Source organism: Nelumbo lutea, chromosome 3 (genome assembly GCF_056320005.1).
Source record: "Nelumbo lutea isolate HS-2025 chromosome 3, American lotus-T2T, whole genome shotgun sequence".
NCBI classification, from domain to species: domain Eukaryota; kingdom Viridiplantae; phylum Streptophyta; class Magnoliopsida; order Proteales; family Nelumbonaceae; genus Nelumbo; species Nelumbo lutea.
The window spans coordinates 51,709,840-51,728,134 of NC_142686.1; the positions used below are offsets into that span (position 1 = coordinate 51,709,840).

Below are 18,295 nucleotides of genomic sequence, written 5' to 3' on the forward strand. Positions count from 1 at the left end.
CCAATCCCTGTTGGCCTTGGATTTTCCCTATTGCTTCTATCAAATTTGAGCTTGATGAATACAATAATTTTTGGGGAAAGGATAGGTGTAAGGAGGCGGAGAGTTGCACATTGGTTAAAGACCTTAAAACTCTTTTCAGACTTAAAGGTGGAGGGTTTTCAAGAGTTGGAGGGCAATAGCTGGCTCTTGCTCAAAGAAACAAAATCCTTAGAGGTTTGGTTGCCCCCAGTGGGTGGTTTGATGAAACTAAATTTTGATAGCAGTAGTGTGGGCAATCTGGGCCCCTCAGGAATAGGAGGGGTGATTAGAGATGAGGGTGGTATTATATGTGCCTTGTTCTCAGGCCCAATTGGTAATTCAGTAAGAGCAGAACTTTCAGCTGTAGTTTTTGGGGTTGAGAAAGCTAAAGTGATAGGAATTGGTAGTTTGATCATTGAAGGCGATTTGAAGATAGTAGCGGGATGGTTGAAGGAAGGTTAGGGGGTGATTTGGTAGCTTAGAAATGTATTCAGACGTTTCAAATGGCTATCAAAAGACATGAACGTTTGAATAAGATGGGTTAGAAGATCTGCTAACAGCTTGGCAGATGGTTTAGCTTAGTGATTTAAAAGGTGCGCCTAGGTGCACAGGCGAGGCGCATTTTAGGGTAGGCACCTCGCCCAGGTCCTAGGCGCAGCCCATTCAAAAGGCACACACCTGGTGCGCTTTGCGCCTTAGCCCAGGCGTGCGCCTTTTGAAAATTTGCCGCTTTTTCCTTTTTTTTTTTTTTTGAGTTTGGCGGCTGGGCCGGGGGCTCCACCCCTAGACCCCTGTGCCACGCCCCCTCGAGGCCAGCCCAAACAAGTCCATGTTAGGGTCTTAAATTGTTAGTTTTCACACAAAAAATAATAATTTTATAGTTTTAATTGCTTTTAAGAAGATATATTAGGATGAATGAATGGACAACATTACCAAAAGGTGCCTTTTTTTGTGCCTTGCGCTTTTAAAACACTGGTTTAGCTAAGCAAGGGGTTCAAAGACAAAAAAAATGTACTGGGCACAAGTGTAAATTGTAATAAAGTGTTGGGTGGCTTGTTCTGTAATGGGTTTTCTAGTTTCTCACAACTTCTTGTTGTAATCCTTTTCTTTTAAAATATTAATGAATGAATAATTTTTTGTGTTGCTGATAAAAAAGTTGAGCTTGAAGAATCCCTTGGCTGGGGGAGTCCGGTTCTTTCAAACCAATGCCTTTTCTTTTCTTTCTTTTTTTTTTTGCACCACACTCCACTTCCTTCTTATGTATTCTTTTAACTTCAGATTATATCTATCAATGTTTCTATCAAGAAGTGGCTAGGCATTGCAATTTAGTTTCTATACTTATCATTTCTAACTATATGAACTCTCTGATTCATAGCACAGATATCTGGATTTATCATAGAAAAATTAAACAGCTTTACTATTTATAGTAGTTCTGCATGAAATCTAGGTTGTAGGGTTGGCTTGCTCTGTTGTAGCTTTTACTATTTGCTGGTTGCTTATTTGTTTGGAGCTGGAGTTTGAGTTGCTAGGGGAAGGGGGCGGGAGCCTAGGGGTACAACTCGGGTTGGCCCGGTTTGGTATTTTTCACTGCTTTGAGATTGGGCCCATTCAAATTTTGACAAAAGCCCAACCTGAGCCCACCCAAGTTGCACCCCTAGGGGAGCCTCGCCTGGTTTACTCCATCTGGTTGAAACGGTAAAAGCTGAGGATCTATTCTGCTTTGACCTTGAGGATGGGGTCTCCATTATTTTAAAATAATTAAGATAAAAGCAAAATCTGCAAGGCTCAAACATCTCTAATACAATATGCATATTTATGATAACCATTTTTTCTGTGCCATCCCTTATGATGCTTACTAACAAATAATAGATAGTTATTTATTCTAACCATAATGGTAATATTTGATCAAAAAATCATAATGGTAATGTAGCAATTTCTATTTTATTTAATTTGCCACTGTTAAGTTGGTTTTGGTCCCATGCTATGGCACTGCTGCCCATATCATGTTTTTTTTTTTGAAGAAAGGTAAAGTATAATATATTAACTCAAAAAGTATATGGTCCTTTGTACAATGATTTGCTGTACAAGTATATGCTAGACTTGGACATCAAAAGGAATTCACCTGCAAAAAAGAAACATCCAAAGTAGCATCCTTAAAAGCATTATTGAATAGACAGCCAATCTCTGAGAAGTCCCACCATGTTAATGACTACTGTTTTAGCTGAAGCTTTCTGCTAAAAATTTCTGCAATTTCTATCATACCAAGTAGCCCAAAAGATAGGGGAATGGCCAACCAGCAAACTTTCCCTTAGTCATTTTGTCAATCTGCCACTCTTCTAAAAGTGCTTTCACTGATTTCAGAAAGCACCAGTTCAAATCTACTACCTTTAGAAAATGATTCCACAGAGCTCCACTGAAGTTGCAGTGCAAGAAAAGATGATTGAGATCTCTACCTTCCAATCACAAAATGAACGCAGAAGGTCTGCAATGTTGAAACCTTTCTTCTGAAGCATGTCTTTAGTGAGGCACTTTTCCAAGGATGTTACCCAAACAAAAAGCTTTACTTTTGATGGAGCTGCAGACCCCTGAATTGCTTTGATGGCCATATCATTTTGGATAGAGATGTCAATAAGTTAGATTGTTTTTTTGATAATTGTCAGTAAGTTATATTGTTGTATAACCTGTCCTGCTGTCCCATTGGAATGGGTTTAATATGTTCATAATTGGCTTAGGATCGAATTTTATTGTGAAATGTCAACCTATGATAGATATAGATTATGATGTATCCTATTTCTAGATTGTTTAGTTATATAGATTTTAAGCATTTTTATATTTATTTATTTTTCTATTATGTTTTATTTATTCTGTTCTTGCCTTACTGTGCCCCATTTTTGGTTTTGCCTACTCTAGTCTAGTCAGGGATGGGGTGGGTTTGTGTTGGGATGTATCTGTCTTGGTTCAGATTCTGGTTAAAGCCCAAATCAACCAGTCTTTTATATTTGTGTTTCTAGAAATTTAGATCATGTGCTACCTGATTGGGAATGTAGTGTTTGGGGTTGCATAATAAATGCATGCTTTTTGAAATTTATGCTTAGTGTAAGAAACATATTACAATCACAATTTAATCTAGTTGTTCTTACTTTAGATACCTTATTTACAGGCTATTTTCATATTATTTGATATATTTGAATCTTGTTTACCAGCTCTGGGAATTGAAAATGATGCAATGTGGAGTTGTACAAGGTCCCATAGAAAGAAACTCTGCTCCCAGAGGTTCAGGTGTACCAACCCCTGTACATGATCTAAATGTACCATATGAAGGGACAGAAGAATATGAAACTCCAACTGCTGAGATGCTTTTTCCACCGGTATGGTTTATTCTTTTGTTTCATTTCCTTTTCTCCATGTATGAAATTCTCTAGCACGATTCATTATCCCAATGTTCTCTATTCTGCCTCTGGTCACCTTGGTCAACTTGTCCTTTTCCAGAGTTATGGGCAGGCACATATAAGGAATATTTGCCATGCTTTATTATATATTCTTTTATTTTCTGAGAAAAGGTAAGTATATTGTATTAAGTGTAAATTTGATGGCTGTACATGGGGTGAAGGATCACCAAGTTAACTATATGTTGCATGATTACAAAAAGAGGGCATTGACTGAGGTGTTGTGTGCCTTTGCCCAAGAATGTGCTTAATTTCATTAATATGAGAGGATTTGCCTTCAACAATTCTTCTGTTCCTCTCCATCCAAATAGACAAAATCACTGATGCAGGTAGCATATTCCAGATGATTTTGTGATTACTAGAAAGTTCTTCAATACTCCCACTGTTTAGAAAGTTTAGGACAGAACTGGGGAAGATCCAGCATAGTTTAGGTTGGACAACACCTTGTTCCAAACAAGCCTGCTGACAGGGCAGTGTAGATAGAGATGATATGCATCTTCCTGAGAAGTATTGCAAAACGGTAAGGGAAGCAATAGGGATCCCTCTCTTCCTTAGCTTGTCTTTGGTGAGGCATTTGCCACGTGCGGCAGTCCAAACTAGGAATGCTATTTTGGAAGGTACTTTCTGTGCCCAAACGACTTTGTGAGGCAAGGTAAGCCTGTTCAAGTTAAGATGCTCTACCATGGACTTGATAGAAAAGGCATTTGCCATATTTCCAGATTCTATGGTCCTCTTCTGAACTAACGGGTTGAAATTGTTGAAGTTGGAGAAGCAAGTATTCTAGACATTCAGTTTCTCAGTCAAACAGGTTTCTTCTAAAAACTTGGGTCAGTGGCCATTAGCTCCATCATTAGAGAAAACCTCAGCAACATTGTCTCTTTGTTGGTTGCTGAATTGAAGAGGCTGGGGTAGGATTCAGCGGAAGATCTATCTTCATACCAAGAGTCCTACCAATCTCAGCTGAGAACCATTTCCCAACTTGTTGATAGTTTTTTCTAGAAATTGAGAATGAGTTTTCTGAATGCCTTTCCAAAGAGCAGTAGCGGTGGTATGGGATGCTTGGTTAGTATCCCAGTCTCCATTAGAGAGAGACCATATTTATTTGCAATCAAAACTCTCCACCAACTATGGGATGCTTGGTTAGTATCCCAGTCTCCATTAAAGAGAGACCATATTTATTTGCAATCAAAACTCTCCACCAACTATTCCTTTTGGCATTGAATCTCCATTGCCATTTACCGAGAAGGGCCATGCTCAAATTTTTATTTTTTTGATAAATGGCCATGTTCGAATTTCTGATCCAGTAAATTTGTTTGGTGGAACAAATCTTTGCCCGGTCAACAAGATGAATTTTCTTGTTATCCTTCACTTGTCAATTTTTTTTTTCTCATTATCTTTCCAACCTTACCAAAGGAAATCTCTATGTAGTACATAGTTGTCAAGGCATATGTGTTAGAATTTGACAAAAAAACTTCAATTTTTGGTTAGTTTTCTAGTTTTATACATCAATTAACATGCTGATAAATTGAAAAATAACGATGGTTTTAATTGGATAATGATGAATTTCATATCAAAACATGGTAAGTTATCATACCTAAATGACAATGGCATTTTAAATTTATTAATTTCAATGGTAGTATTTAATATTGCAATTGCATGTCAAAAAAATAAAAGCAACTATAATTTTTTTTACTAATAAAAAAGAAGAGAAGAAGAGAGAGTAATGAAAAAGTTAAAATATAAGGTGTAGGTCTCCTTGCATTTAATATATGTATTTTTCTGTGTTTAATATATGTGGTTTTGCTCTAACTACTACAAGAGTATTTGGAAATGGAATCCCAGGTGGAACAACCACGACCACGAATGCAGTCTTATCAGATGATGTAGGCACATTAACATTGCCCTTCTGACCATTTTTTGAACCTGAAAAGTTTTTAATGGGATAAAGCTTCCAACAATTATTCTTAGCTAGTGATTTAAAAGGCGCTCATGAGGCGCACAGGTGAGGTGCATTTTAGGGTATGCACCTCACTTAGGTCCCAGGCACAACATTTTCAGAAGGCATGCACTTGGTGCACCTAGGTGTGTGCTTGGTGCGCCTTTGCGCTTCAGCCCAGGCATGGCCCTTTTGAAAATCTGTGCATTCTATTTTTTTTGTGTTTAGGAGTTGGACCAGGGGCTTCGAAAACCCCATATTTGCTAATGTTGCTCATTCATTCATCCTAATAAAAGATATTTTTAAAAGACATTTAAGTTATAAAACCTTTACTATAGGGCTTAAGAATTTAAGACCTTGATATGGACTTGTTTGGGCTTGGTACAAAGGTAGCTTGTAGAATCAGGAATGCATAATCTTTAACATCACATATTCGCATTAACTATTTGAAGTAATGCAATTGTAAAAAAAATAAAGAGATTAAGAGTTTACATGCTTGAATATGTTATGCTTGATTTTATTTTTAAATTTTCATTTTAAATATGTTTTACATGTATGTTTGTGTATTTTAATTTGAGATAATAGGTTTTTTTAAAGCATTAATTTTAAAATTTAAGTTTATATTTGTAATTAATAATGTATTTAAAAATTTTAATATGTTACATTTCTTTGAATTTTTTGCTTTTTTTTTTAAATTTCTAGATTTTTTAGCATTTTTGCGCCTTGCTTCAAAAAGATGTATGCCTTGTGCCTCAAGCGCAAAATGGCCTGTTTCGACTGTTGCTACAGTAGTCCAAACAGGAAGAAGAAGAAGAAGAAGAAGAAGAAGAAGGGTCTGTCGAAAATCTGATAGTTTTCCCATCCAGTCGATCCCCTTAATCTATATTAGATTCTAATAATGTTTACAAAGACAGAAATGCCCTTAAGTGTGGGGTAGAGTAACTCTAATAACACTGCCACATAAGCAAGTTACTTAATAAACAGAAGAAGACTAAACTACCCCTATTCGGCACATCTTAACACTCCCCCTCAAGTTGGAGAATATATGTCATATAATCCCAGCTTGTTACATAGATAGTTCACTTTCTCTGAGCTTAGAGCTTTTATAAACAAATCTGCCCACTGGTCATTGGAGCCCACATGTTCTGTATTTATCTCTCCAGCAAGAACCTTCTCTCTCACAAAGTGGCAATCAACCTCTATGTGCTTTGTTCTCTCATGAAAGACAGGATTGGATGAGATATGGAGTGCAACTTGGTTGTCACAATACAATCTCATAGGTTTATCCATGTGAAACCCAATTTCTTGTAGGAGATTCTTTAGCCACACTAATTCACAGGTAGTGTTAACCATGGCCCTATATTCGGCTTCAACACTGCTTCTGGCCACAACCGTCTGCTTTTTATTCTTCCATGTCACAAAATTTCCTCCCAGAAATGTGTAATAGCTTGTAGTAGATCTTTTGTCACTCACTGAGCCTGCTCAGTCTGCATCTGTATACCCAACTACTTCAAGTTTTCCTCTTGGTTTATACAATAGCCCACGGCCTGGAGCTCCTTTCAGATACCTCACAATTCTAAGGACTGCATCCCAGTGAGGTAGACGGGGGTTTTGCATGAATTGGCTCACCATACTGACTGTAAAGGAGATGTTGGGTCTCGTGATAGTCAGATAGTTCAGCTTTCCCACTATTCATCTATACCTTCCAGGATCTTCAAATACTTCTCCTGTATCACTGCTCAACTTAACATTTGGTTCCATAGGGGTCTTAGTCGGTTTTGCACCTAACAATCATGTTTCTTCAAATAGATCAAGGACATATTTCCTTTGGCACAGATTCACACCTTGTTTTGACCTGGCAACCTCTATTCCCAAGAAATACTTTAATGTTCCAAGGTCCTTTGTTTGAAAATGATTTTGTAGAAATACCTTTAGTTTGCCAATCCCCAATTTATCACTATCAGTGATGACAATATCATCCACATAGACCATTAATAAAATCTTCCCAGCTTCTGAGTCATAGCTGAACACTGAGTGATCAACCTGGCATTGCTTCATTCCAAAACTCTTCACCACTTCGCTGAACTTCCCAAACCAAGCACGTGGAGATTGTTTCAACCCATAAATTGCTTTCTTCAGCTTGCACACCTTACAACCCTCTCCCTGAGCAACAAACCCAGGTGGTTGCTCCATATATACCTCCTCCACTAAACCACCATGGAGGAAGGCATTCTTTATGACAAGTTGAAGGAGAGGCCAATCATACATAACTGCCAAGGAAATTAGGACACGAACGGAACCAATTTTAGCCATCGGAGAGAATGTCTCCATGTAGTCCACACCATACAACCGTGAGTAACCTTTAGCAACAAGTTTGGCCTTTAGACGCTCCACACTACCATATAGCATGTATTTCACAGTATACACCCATTTACAGCCCATAGCATGCTTGCCAGGTGGGAGGTAGTAAGTTCCCACGTTTGAGTATGTTAAAGAGCAGAAAGTTCCTCCTCCATTGCCTGCCTCTATCCAGGTGAACTAAGAGCTTTTTGAACATTGTTAGGTATGGAAATAGAAGACAAAAGTGAAACAAACTGGCGATGTGAGGTAGAAAATGGGATGGAGTGTAAAACTACGTTTACCTTTCCGTAAGGCAATGGGTAGGTCAAGGTCTGAAGGTTCAGTAATTGGAGCCATGAGAGGATCCGCAGATGAGGTAGAAGCAGGAGGAGGGGCTGGTGTCGTTCGACGTGTATACACTTGTCTGATCGGTGGTCGTTCAGTGGTGACCTGCACTGGATGAGATGATGAGTCTACTCCAACAACAACCTCTGGAACTGAATCACTGACAGGAAGAGGAAGATGAGGTAAGGGTGAGGACAAGGGTGCTTCATGACTGGAGAAGAAGGGGACAGACTCAAAAAAGGTGACATTAGGGCAGACATAGCACTTTCGGGCAATGGGATTATAACACTTGTACCCTTTTTGAGTCCAAGAGTAGCCAAGGAAGATACATTTAATTGAACGTGCTTCTAGCTTGTCTATTCCAGGACTCAGATTATGAACAAAGCACACAACCAAAGACACGAGGAGTTAATGGAAACAGAGATAAAGTGGGAAACAAGATGGAGAAGGGGGACCGACCATGAAGAATAAAGGAGGGCATCCGATTAATGAGAAAACATGCAGTGAGTATAGCATCACTCCAAAACCGTTTAGGAACATTCATGTGGTGAAGCATAGACCGAGCAATTTCAAGAAGATGACGATTCTTCCGTTCAGCCACCCCATTTTGTTGAGGGGTGAAAGCACACGAGGTCTGATGAATAATGCCATGCTGTTCTAAATACTATTGAAATGAAGTAAGAAAGTATTCACGACCATTATTTGAACGGAGAACTTTGATTGGAACATCAAATTGTGTGCGTATTTCAGCATGAAATTTTTGAAAAATGGAAAATAATTCACTTATTTCTTTCATTAAGTAAACCCATGTCATTCTTGAACAGTCATTAATAAAGGAGACAAAATACTACTTGTACCCATTATAAGACTATTTTGATTGGACCCCAAACATCTGAATGAACCAAAGAAAAATGACTCAACATTACGACTCTCAACTCTTGGATTGAAGGACACACGTCGATGTTTACCAAACTGACGTGACTCACATCGTAAAACTGACAACTGACTCAATGATGGAACCAACATCTTGAGAACCTTGAGAGATGGATGTCCCAGTCGGCAATGCCATTGTAGAGGAGTAAGAGAAGTCTGAAGTGCAATTGAAGATCCACCACCGTAAAGGTAATACAATCCACCAGCTTCATGCTCCCCACCAATCTTCTTCCCCGTCTTGAGATCTTGAAAAACACAAGTGGAAGGAAGGAAGGTAACAGAACAGTTAAGAGCTTTGGTTATTTTACTAACAGACATAAGATTGAATGGAAACTTAGGTACATATAAAACAGATGATAAGGGGACAGAAGCCATGTCAATTTTACCAACACCACAGATGGGAGATGAGGACCCATTGGCAAGTGTAACAGTTTGTGATGTGGAGGTTTCAGAAAGAGAAGAGAACACACCTAGAGTCCTAGTCATATGATCTGAGGTTCTAGAGTCAATAATCCAGGAAGGAGTTTTAGATAACATGCAAGCAATACTTGATTGGGCATATGTGGCAGTGACTCGGGGAGGCCGTGGAAGAGGAGAAAATAACTCTACAAGGAAGTATACTCATTGTGGTAGGGAAGGACACATAGTGAATTTCTGTTATGACCTACATGGCCCTCCCTCTAAATGGGCTAATCATGCTGTAGCAGGCGAGGTTGTTATTAGTGACAGTAAACTGGCAGACTGAACACCTTCCACATCTACATCTACTTCTGGGAGGGAGATGGTGAGCGTTCCGCGTGATGAGTATGAACAGTTCCTTCAAACTACTTCACAGCATACCACTGCCACATAATCAAGTTACTTAATAAACAGAAGAAGACTAAACTACCCCTATTCGGCACATCTTAACACTCCCCCTCAAGCTGGAGAATATATGTCATATAATCCCAGCTTGTTACATAGATAGTTCACTTTCCCTGAGCTTAGAGCTTTTGTAAACAAATCCCAGCTTGGTATGCTGTGAAGTAGTTTGAAGGAACCGTTCATACTCATCACGCGAAACGCTCACCATCTCTCTCCCAGAAGTAGATGTAGATGTGAGAGGTGTTCGGTCTGCCAGTTTACTGTCACTAATAAAAACCTCGCCTGCTACAACATGATTAGCCCATTTAGAAAGAGGGACATGTAGGTCATAACAGAAATCTAGCTGCACCCTTTGCTGTTGCTGAACTTGAATATCTGGAGTAAGGGGATGATAGACATTGAGTTCATTCCTTATATTCTTCATGCAGGCATAGTACTCTTCTAGTGTTTTGGTTCCTTGTTGTAAATCAAAGTACTCCTGATACAGCTGATATACTCTTGTTGTGTTATCTTGTCCAGAATATAACTTCTTAGCATGCTCCCATATATCCTTAGCCGTATCAAGGAACATGAAGTTGGCATTGATTTTGGGTTCCATACTATTCCACAGCCAAGTCATGATTTGAGCATCTTCTTGTTCCCAATCATCAAACCCTGGAGAGTCAACTGGTGGCTTCTCGTCTCTTACATGCTTTACTTTCCCTTTTGCCTTGAGAAAAACTTCCACTGATTTAGCCCATGGAACATAGTTCTCTCCCCATTTAGCTTAATTGAGGTCATTTGTACCCCTAGGTAGTCGGAGGAAATTACTACACTAGGTTTCTCCTAGTGTAGCCATCTCCTATTGCTGCCATTGTACTCTTTCACAGTTTGATATTTCAGCACCTATTGCAGCCTCTAAACACAACAGTGGAAGCACACACTTGTTCTTATTCACACTACTGCTGACTTCGCACTCTTACGTCACACATAAGCATCAGTTTACCATTCACTAATCACACGTAGGCCCTCTTACAACCACTCAAAACAAATTGTGCATCACAAGCACCACAACATAGTCAAATCTCAAAACAAATTGTGCATCACAGGCACCACAACACGGTCAAATCTGCTGCATCTTCAGACTTGTTTAACACACTTAAGAGGGCATTACACAACCACAAGGAGTTTGGCAAGGTCACTGCATTCCACCTTACACCACTCGGCCACTTACAGCAGCCTAACACCACTTAACAACTTAAAGTAGCCCTACACCATTCAACAACTTACAGCAGCCCTACACCATTCGGCTACTGCACACACAACCCTTCTTAGGGCAACAATGAACCTAGTTTTCTAGGTTCTAATCAATACTAACAGTTTCTTGTAGGGTTTCTACCCAAAAATATAAGTCTCACTAGAAGAAGAGAGAACCGACCTTCCTTTGAGAATATCAATCAACCATTCACTGCTGAAGTCACTTTCCTTGTTGAAGAAGGTTATGCGCAGCAGAGAGACAAGCTGTAATGTTTCTGACCTAGGGCGAACCAGTTCTCTCCATTGATTGACCAGAAACGAAGGTAAAGAGTCATAAACAATGCTGAGGTGCCTTACCAACTGACGTAGGTCAGGAGCATGGCTCTGATACCATGTTTCGACTGTTGCTACAGTAGTCCGAATAGGAAGAAGAAGAAGAAGAAGAAGAAGAAGAAGAAGAAGAAGAAAAGAAGGGTCTGTCGAAAATCTGATAGTTTTCCCATCTAGTCGACCCCTTTAATCTATATTGGTTTCTAATAATGTTTACAAAGACATAAATGCCCTTACTTAAGTGTGGGGCAGAGTAACTCTAATAAAACTGCCACATAAGCAAGTTACTTAATAAACAGAAGAAGACTAAACTACCCCTATTCGACACATCTTAACATGGCCCTTGTGCTGTTTTTGCGCCTTGCGCTTTTAAAATACTGTTCTTAGTGTGCTTTGGTTTCTTGCAGTGTTCACACACAACCTCCTTTCTCCAACAAGATGTCCAAAATTAGGCTTAACTGGTCTGTTAAGACTTAGCAGCCACACCATGAGCAATGTTTTCACTTGGAGGTGAAACATCACCTTCCTTCTGCTCTTTTGACTATGAACTCGAGAATAAGCCTATGATAGTGGCAAGTTTCCATAGGTAAGAATATGTTGCCTAGTATGGAAGAAGAAAAAAGAATTACATTTACAGTGTGGAGATTGGGGGGGAAGTGATTTCAAGGGAGGAGGAAATTGTGAGAGCTTTCATCAAAGACATTTATGGAAAAATTGAGGAAAGAGATCCCTTGCCTGAGTTGGATTGGACCAAATTGCCTAGGACCCAGAAGGAACTACTGGAAGAGTAGTTCACTTTGGAGGAGATAAAAGAAGCAGTTTTCTTAATGGACAACTCTAAAGCCCCAGGGCCAGATGGCTTTACTATGGCTTTCTACCAAAAATGTTGGGATGTAATTAAAGCTGATTTGTTGGAGGTCTTTAATGAATTTTGGTTCAAAGGATAAGTAACTCAGGGTGAAAATTCCTCCTTCATAGCAGTAATACTCAAGAAACAAGAAGCTTTACATCCAAAGGATTACAGACCAATTAGTTCGGTGGGAAACCTTTACAAAATTTTAGCGAAGGTCCTATCTGGGAGACTAAGAAAGGTTCTACCTGTGGTGATCTCCCAAAGTCGAGGAGCTTTTGTTAAGGAGAGACAAATAATAGATCAAATTTTGATAGCAAATGAATGTGTGGAGGAAAGAAGGAGAAGAAAGGAAAAAAGTTTCATTTGCAAATTAGATTTTGAAAAGGCCTACAATTTTGTTAATTGGGAGTTCCTCTTGGAGATTATGGAGAAATTGGGTTTCGGAGCTAGATGAAGAAAGTGAATGAAAGGATGCCTAAGCTCATGCCACTTATCTATATTAATCAATGGAGTGTCAAGAGATTTCTTCCCAGCAAAGAGGGGTTTGAGGCAAGGGGATCCTCTATCTCCGATGTTCTTCACGCTGGTGGCTGATGTGCTAAGTAGAATGATCTCAAAGGTAGATGAAAGTAATAGTATAAAGGGGGGTTGGAGAGTAGGGAGGCAAGAAGTAGTTGTGGCGCACCTCCTTTTTGCAGATGACATTATCATTTTTTGTGAGGAAGGAAGTGAGGGTTAGTGGAGAAATCTGAAAGAAACTATCTTGGCCTTTGAGTGTGGCTCCAGATTGAGAATAAATTTGGGGAAGAGTTACCTAGTAGGGGTAAATACTCAAGAGGAAGAGGTAGAAGCCTTAGCTGATTGCTTGGGGGTATCAACTAGGGTCTTGGTTGTTGACCTACTTAGGCTTAACTTTTGGTTAGTGGAGAAATCTGAAAGAAACTATCTTGGCCTTTGAGTGTGGCTCCAGATTGAGAATAAATTTGGGGAAGAGTTACCTGGTAGGGGTAAATACTCAAGAGGAAGAGGTAGAAGCCTTAGCTGATTGCTTGGGGGTATCAACTAGGGTCTTGGTTGTTGACCTACTTAGGCTTAACTTTCGGTGGCAACCCAAAATCTGAATTCTTTTGGAGGCCAGTTTTGGAGAAGTTTACAAAGAAGCCTGCAGTTTGGAACAGAAACTACATTTCTTTTGGGGGAAGGATTATTTTGATTAAGTCGACCCTAGCAGACCTCTCAATTTATTTCCTCTCTAGGTTCTGAATCCCAACCAAAGTAGCATGGAAGCTAAAGGAAATCATGAGAGATTTCCTTTTGGAACCAGGGAGGAAAGAAAAGATCACTTGGTGATGTGGGAGATTGTGTGTAGACCTAAGACTCAAGGGGGACTAGGGTCGGGAAACTTGAAACATATAAATACAGCTTTACTTGGGAAATGGTTGTGGCGTTTGCCTCAAGAGAAGGAGAGTTTGTGACACAAAGTCATAGTGAGCATTCATGGTGCTTCGAGCAATGGATGGGATGCAAAGATCTCATCTCTCGCTTCAGGTCATTCTGCCTGGAAAGCCATAAATGAGGTACTTCCTACTTTTCTGAACTTTACACAATTTGATGTGGGAAATAGTAAAATGTCCTCTTCTGGGATGATGTTTGGGTGGGGAATACTCCCCTAAAATCTCAATTCTCTTTGCTTTTTGCTCTCTCTAACCTTAAAATGAAGCTCATTGCTTGTTTTTGGAGTCTTTCTCCCTTGGGTCCAAACTGGGACCTTGGTTTTAGAAGGGGTTTAAGGGACACAAAATGTGAACTGGTGATAAACTTGTTACAAGCTTTGGGGCCAGTCTTCTTGGATGTAAGGGGGGAAGATAAAGGAGTTTAGACACCTTCCCCTTCTGGATATTTCACTTGTGCTTCTTTTTTTGACACTCTAGTTTCCTTAAACTCAGGGAGGGGAGGTAGCTTTCTTGAGAAAGAAATATGGAGTAAGCCTATTCCCCCAAAAGTCCAAGTCTTCTGCTGGAAGTTTACTTGGGAATGATAAATACATGCAATGTTCTCCAAAGAAGAATCCCGAATAAATGTCTATCCCCTCACATGTGCATTTTATGCAAGGCAAATGGTGAAACTACTTCCCACTTACTACTAGCGTTTTAAAAGGTGTGGGAGGTGTACGCCTAGAGGCGTGCCTCTAGGCGAGGCACTCCCAAAACGCCCTGAGGCGTATGGTAGAGGCGCTGACACCTCTGAGGCGTATGCCTCTTGCGCTTTTTTTATGAGGCGTGCTAGAGGTGCATGCCTCATGCACATCTGATATAAAAAGACAGAAAAAAAGAAAAAAAAAGGAAAGAAAAGGGAAGGGAAGAAAAGATAAGGAGAAAGAAAGTGGTTTGCCCCTTGCCCCCCCGACCCCCAGCCCAATTTGTTCTTTTGAGTTAGGGGGGTCTTGCTCCGCTTCGACGAGCTCGCTTCACTCGCTCGCCTCCGTTTTGACAAGGACCCCCCCTTGAACTAATGTTATGCATCTTTATTCTTCTTAATATAAAAGATTTTTATTAAAAATAAAGAAAAAATGAGATCCCCCCTTCCTCTTCATCCTCCTCCTAACCCCACTCCTCTTAAGGAGGCTTATGCCTCTTGCATTCTGAACTACGCCTCACACCTCTAGGTAGTGGAACGCCTCGCGTCACGCCTCTGTGTTTTAAAACATTGCTTAGTACTATCCTGCTCTCTTGCATTTTCTGTTTGGTCGTGCATCTCTTCTCTATTTGGTTGCAGGTGGGACCCTCCACAGGACTGTGCAGCTCTTTTCAATCCAGCTTTCTTTAGGCAAGAAAAAAAGAGAGGAAGATTACTATGGAAGACAGCAAGGGCAGCTACAATCTGGACTCTATGGGAGGAAAGAAATGAAAGACTGTTCAAAGACAAGGCAAGGAACTTGGAGGACATTGTTGAAAACATAAAGACCAAAACAACAATGATGGTAAAATCTTTGGAAACTTTCAAATTGGCGGCAGTAGATGATATTATCAGAGCCTGGTTTGAAGTGGCCAACCCAGCAGTTGTGAAAGAAAGAGTAGCTCTGGACTGGAAACCTCCTCAATCAAACAGACTAAAACTTAACTTCGATGGAAACTCATTAGGAAACCCTGGTTTGTCGGGAATGGGAGTGTTCAGGGATGAAGCAGGGAAAGTGGTAACACTATTCTCAGGTCTGATAGGAGTAGGGGATTCGGCAAGAGCAAAAATATCAGCTTTACTGCAAGGCCTGAAACTAGCAAAACAAAGGGTTTTAAGAATTTAGAAATAGAAGGTGATTCAAAATTAATAATTTCATGGATGGATGACAACAATCCAGGAGTGTGGAAGTTCAGGCATCTAATTTCAAGGATTTCCTTACATTGGCTGAAATCCTTGATCTGTTTGTTGATATTTCTACGGGTATGTTGCTGAATAGCTGGCTGGAGGTTGCAAATTCTGCTCCTGCTTGCTCTTTAGTTTGTCCTATATGGTCATCACCAAGAAATGGATTTATAAAGCTAAACTTTGATGGAAGTAGTGAGGGAAATCCAGGTCCATCATGTGTAGGAGGGATTTTCAGAGATGAGGAATGGAAGGTGCTTGCTTTGTATTCAGGTTCCATTGGGATTGGAGACTCTCTTACAGCTGAGGTTCATGCAGTACTGGAGGGTATAAGGAAATCTAAGGAACCAATTATACAAAAGTTAGTCATTGAAGGGTACTCAAAGCCGGTCTTAAGTTGGTTACAAGAAGGTAGTGGACTTTGGAAATACGCTAATGAGAGGAGGGAGATTAAGTGGCTAAGTAGAGGATTAAAAATCAAGTTTCAGTGGGTCAAAGAGAACAAAAAATGCATTTGCTGATGCTTTGGCAAAGCAGGGGGTGGGAAGGGATCAAATGTTTTGGGCTTTTCTGTAACTTTTTCTTTTTTGTTTTCTTCTTGGAGAGAGTTAAGCCTGTTTATCTCTCTTTGGAGTGCTGTAACTAAATTCTTTTAATCTAATGAATTCCAATTATTGATAAATGTTAGCGTAGGGGTATTTCTGTCTTTATACCTTGATTGATGTTGCTGATCTGTAATGTTGTGTTGAAACATGTGCTCATAACTTAAGTAAGGGCACATAGGTCTTTTTGGTCATGTTTAATAATAATATAAATACTTACTGGCCGACTGGGAGAAGTCAAGTTGACTCTTTCAGTTCGAACTAGAATTCTCTCTTTCTTTTTCTCTTTCTCTTTTTCTTTATCACTTGTTCTTCTTCTACATCACTGAACTCAGTCAGGCCGGACTCTAAGGCAGACCTGAATTATAACATGGTATCAGAGCCAGGTTAAATCTGCCTTAATTTCTGCTTGCGTAGGGTTCATTCTCTGTGCACCCTATCTAAGGTTTTCCTCTTTTTTTTTTTGTGTTTTCGATTGGAGATAAGGGAAAGGGCTGAAAAGGAGTGGTCGCCCTCTTCCCTTGGGGGTCTCTATGCCTCCAGTCAGGTCGTATGTGGTCGGTTGCTGTGATTTTTGAGATCGCCCTCTCCTAGTATAGGAAGAATAGAGGGCCGAATTGTGTGGGCAGTGGTTGTTGTGTGTGGCTGTTGTGTGTGGATTGCTCTCCTGCTCGCATGGGTGTTACTTCAGCAATAAGGTTAGAGATTTCAGTGCATGATATCTGTTATGGATTAAATAGGTGTATTTCAGACCATTTGCTAGGGTTTCGGCCAGTAAGTTCTAGGGTTTATGCTGGTTTCTTTGTGCATTTTGAAGGAAGAGATATGATCATATAGTGGTGAGATTTTAGGTAGTTGTAGGAGTAGGGTTTGTGGTGTGAGCACACTTTTCAGCAACAACAAGTGCTGAAATCAATGTGACAGGTGTGATCTAGGGTTTGTGGTGTAAAGAGCACACATTCCAGCAACAATTAGTGCTGCAATCAGTGTGACAGGTGTGACCTAGTGGTGTGTAGTGTGCAGATCTCAATGATAATAGAATTCAGCAAGTGTGCAGAATTAGTGATAACATAATGGGAGACAATAATGATTATAAACCTAGTGTGATGGTGCCTACAGACTACCTGAATGTTCAGATGACCTCCATTAAGTTAAATGGAGAGAATTATGTGCCTTGGGCTAAATCTGTTGAAGTCTTTTTGAAGGCAAAGAAGAAGGTAAAACACATCAGAGAGGAGAAACCTTCCTTTGACTCTCACGAGTATGAAGATTGGGAGCAGGAGGACGCTCAGATCATCACATGGTTGTGGAATAGTAAGGAACCCGGGATTAGTGTGAACTTCATGTTCCTTGATACTGCCAAAGATGTGTGGGACCATGCGAAGAAATTGTATTCGGGGCAGGACAATACATCCAGTCAGGTCGTATGTGGTCGGTTGCTGTGATTTATGAGATCGCCCTCTCCTAGTATAGGAAGAATAGAGGGCCGAACTGTGTGGGCAGTGGTTGTTGTGTGTGAAGTGGCTGTTGTGTGTGGACTGCTCTCCTGCTCGCATGGGTGTTACTTCAGCGATAAGGTAAGAGATTTCAGTGCATGATATCTGTTATGGATTAAATAGGTGTGTTTCAGACCATTTGCTAGGGTTTCGGCCGGTAAGTTCTAGGGTTTATGCTGGTTTCTTTGTGCATTTTGAAGGAAGAGATATGATCATATAGTGGTGAGATTTTAGGTAGTTGTAGGAATAGGGTTTGTGGTGTGAGCACACTTTTCAACAACAAGTGCTGAAATCAATGTGACAGGTGTGATCTAGGGTTTGTGGTGTAAAGAGCACACATTCCAGCAACAATTAGTGCTGCAATCAGTGTGACAGGTGTGACCTAGTGGTGTGTAGTGTGCAGATCTCAGTGATAATAGAATTCAGCAAGTGTGCGGAATTAGTGATAACATAATGGGAGACAATAATGATTATAAACCTAGTGTGATGGTGCCTACAGACTACCTGGATGTTCAGATGACCTCCATTAAGTTAAA

The 18,295-nt window shown here is 40.1% G+C and overlaps 1 protein-coding gene across 1 annotated transcript in view; it reads left to right on the top strand.

Moving 5' to 3' along the window:
• Positions 1-18,295, top strand: part of LOC148864937 (transcription initiation factor IIA large subunit-like) — a 70,878-nt gene that overhangs the window by 8,923 nt on the left and 43,660 nt on the right. The window contains exon 2 of the mRNA XM_088980018.1: positions 3,222-3,386. Coding sequence (XP_088836144.1) covers positions 3,222-3,386 — 165 coding nt within the window. The remainder of the gene's footprint in view (positions 1-3,221; positions 3,387-18,295) is intronic.